General features: G+C 36.3%; 1 protein-coding gene across 1 annotated transcript; it reads left to right on the top strand.

Annotated features, from left to right (window-relative positions):
- Positions 1-1219: 1219 nt before the first annotated feature.
- LOC116853365 lies at positions 1220-2649 on the top strand. Its single transcript, XM_032834430.1, has 3 exons — positions 1220-1389; positions 1626-1798; positions 1901-2649. Exons 1-3 carry the CDS (start codon positions 1381-1383, stop codon positions 2022-2024), a joined length of 306 nt encoding a protein of 101 aa, XP_032690321.1. The 5' UTR covers positions 1220-1380; the 3' UTR covers positions 2025-2649.
- The last annotated feature ends 737 nt before the right edge of the window (positions 2650-3386 follow it).

Here is a 3386-nt window from a genome sequence, read left to right as displayed (position 1 = left end):
TAAAATGCAGCCAGTTTCAGATGTCAAAATAAATTACACCTACAACTAACGTCATCTAACGGTGAGCCGCAGGAACTAAGTTTACCACCTAATATCTTTCGTTTTCTCGAGGTCGTGATAGAAAAGTGACAGCGCGTGATTACATTTAAAAGATTATTTTATGAGACAGCAAAATTCGGGTTAACATATTCGGGCAGCATATCAGGTTCAGAATATTCCTACAGTCTTCGAGCGTGTGAGACAATCAATGTTTCGACGATGTCATCTTTGTGTTGAAGCAAATGGAGGAATTTTTTAACATTTATTATAAATTGAGCTGATCAATTGCGCATTTTTGTTCCGTTCTTTGTTTTTTGAAGATTAAAATATATATGTGTAATTTAAATAAATTTAATTTTCCGCGTATATGCTTGTTTTTTATTAAAATCATAAAATTTCTGTTTTGTACCTTGTAGTATTAAAACGAAGCGTCGTAGAGAAAAACATTATTAACAAAATAAGTTTGTTTTTATATCCTTTATTTCCCCTCAAGGTTTGTCAGTCTAATTTTTTTACACCCTGTATATGCTCTAATGGCTCCTGCACACAGGACGCGGTAATGTTTTCCGCGCGGCGGAAGTTCGCGTGACAGCCAATCAATATGCTGCTTTCCGTAATAATCTTCTAGTTCTTACGGAAAAACAACATATTGATTGGCTGTCGCGCGGACTTCCGCCGCGCGGCAAACATTACCGCGTCCTGTGTGCAGGAGCTATAAGTAGTACGCGGACGCGCATCCGCGGCCGCTGCTAGTAGGAGGTAAGGTTGTAGGAACTCGCGTATCCGTTTCTCGAAGGCGATTAACCGCGAATTCGCGGTTTGGTTAGATCGGCGAACTACGTTTACTCAGTTTGGCGGAGATCATCAGTGTCGCGCATCCGCCACACTTGGCTAACTGGAGTTGCGTATCCGCGGCTTCGGGAAACTGATGTTGCGTATTTATTATCAGCAGATCGTGATCCTGCGCATCCACAGAATTAAGCCTTCTCGTAGAAGTGTTTCGAGATCTCTTCACTCTCTTTAGCACTCGAGAAAATCTTATTCGCAAGTTGGTAGTCGCGGTTTATATAGCTGAATGTTTGTTTTCTCGTGCGACTCCGTTCATCGCTCGTTCGCCTCCCATTGGGGTAGACGCATGTGTTCGGTCGCGCTCGACCGAATTCGGCGCTGCCGCTTTTCGGTCGCATTCGCTTGTTTTCGGCGGTGTCGGTTTGATTGCATCAGAGAATTTCTAGTAAAAAGAATCGCCAACTTGGTCATGTGACCAGTTATTCTGCGATTGGCTGGCATAAACATGTACGGATTTGGATATTGCAACGCCAATGATGAACAGATGATTACATGTGTGAGGTAAGCCGTTATTAGCGACCGTTCATCATATTAATAAGTACGTTTTGATATTGACATTTATTAAGATATTTATTAAGAAATTTAACTGAAGTATTTCTTAGGAGAAGTTATAAATAAACTGTGATTGTAAGAAATATAAATTTAGGAGTTAAAGCTATACGTTTATTATTAGTTTATAGATAATTATTTGGTGACGCAAATTTTTAATCAGATAATTTGTTGTACTTGGATTACAGATACTATTATCGTACGCTATGCCATCGAATTGCACAGCATACAACTGTTGCAACAGAAGTGATGAAGATTACGCATTATTCAAATATCTGCAAGATGAAACCATCAAGAGAGAATTGCAATGGTTGGGAGAGACAAAAACTGGTTCCCTAGTATTTTACAAAAACTTTGCGAGGTTAGTAGCATGTTGCAATATGTTTTTACTTTGTACTTCAGGAGATAAACGTATATAACTATGTAATATATTGTTAGTATGTTAATTATTTTATATCTGCAGGTACACTTTAAGCCAGCCGAAATCGAATTTGTTGCTGGACGCAAACAAGTTAAGCTTGGTTCAGTTCTCTCTCGTTTCTGTAGCTGTCCTTCAGGGGATCCAGAGAATAATCATAGAAAGTTGAGAAAAAAAGCGGTATATAGGAATAGTCCTTACGAGTACCAAACTTCTGTTAGAAAACACAATAATTGCGTTGTTATGCAACCTCCATTGACGAAAAATGAAATATCAGCTGTCCAACAAGAAGAGTTTATTGAAGAAGTTTGCAAGTTTCAAGATGTTACAGAAGAAATAGACCAAATGCAACCAGTGGATTAATATGAGAATTTATTGAGGAACATAATATATGAAAATGAACAGTTACGACATGAAGTGAAAGAAATCCTAAAAGATGTTATGAATGTAAACAAGAAATATAAAGGGATAGATGTAGCAGATGAGCATAGGACGATATATGAAGAAAATTCCAGGTTAAAAGAACAGGTTCAAATACTAAGTGAACATGTACAAATTATGTACAAGACGTTGGCTAAGGATCAATTGCAAGTTTTAGAAATTGGATCTAATAGAGCTTCCAAATGGTCAAAAGAGACCATTTTAAAAGCACTGGGCTTACATTTTATTTGTGATACTACAGGTTATAATTATATAAGAGAATTTGTTGCTCCTTTTCCTTCTGTTAGGACTTTACAGCAGAGTGTAGCGAATATTTCGTTTGAACTAGGACTTTTGAGAGATATTTTCCTCCCAGATAGCCAAACCTGTGCGAGCAGATTTTACGCAGAGTCTGTCAACAGTGTCTGTTGACAGAATGGCAACAGACTGCACACAGAAACTGTTTTAGCAGTCTCTGACGACAGATTGGTGACAGACTGCGCGCAGAGCCTGTCGACAGACTCTGACGTCAGACTGACGGCAGATTGCGTGCAGATTCTGTTTCCTAGATAAGCTATTTAATTCTATTAAGGGCCATATGTACGTTATTAAATGAGGCAGTTTCACATACACACTATGTAAAACTGCTGCAGAGAAGTCAAGATAATTATATTGTGCAATAATTGTACACATATACACAATAAAAAACAATGTTTATATTTTAAAATTGTATTACTCATTTTTTATAAAAAAGCAACAATAATAGAGAAATAACGAGTACAAGTATAGAATAGTACAACGGTTAAATGGCCATTTTAAGGTGTATATATATCATCCCTAGTAAAAATTGTTCTCATAATTTTTCATACAATTTCTCATCTTATTATTTTTTTAAATGTTATTATGTCATTAAATCTGAACGATTTAACTGTTCAACGATTTATACGTTGAACTTGGACATTTTAAATATTAAGGTGTACATAAAAAGCAGGTTCTTTAAATTTTATTTCAGAATAATTCATTTTTATAAAAAAATGTGTTTCTATCTCTTTGTCTCTTTCTCTCCCTTTCTCTCTCTTCCTTTCTTATTATTATTTATTTTTTATTTATT

Source organism: Odontomachus brunneus, unplaced genomic scaffold, assembly GCF_010583005.1.
Source record: "Odontomachus brunneus isolate Ranch 3 - 2012 unplaced genomic scaffold, Obru_v1 Obru_scaffold_310, whole genome shotgun sequence".
Classification (NCBI taxonomy): Eukaryota; Metazoa; Arthropoda; class Insecta; order Hymenoptera; family Formicidae; genus Odontomachus; species Odontomachus brunneus.
The sequence above is the reverse complement of the archived record's forward strand: the minus strand, read 5'-3'. Positions and strand labels throughout refer to the sequence as shown.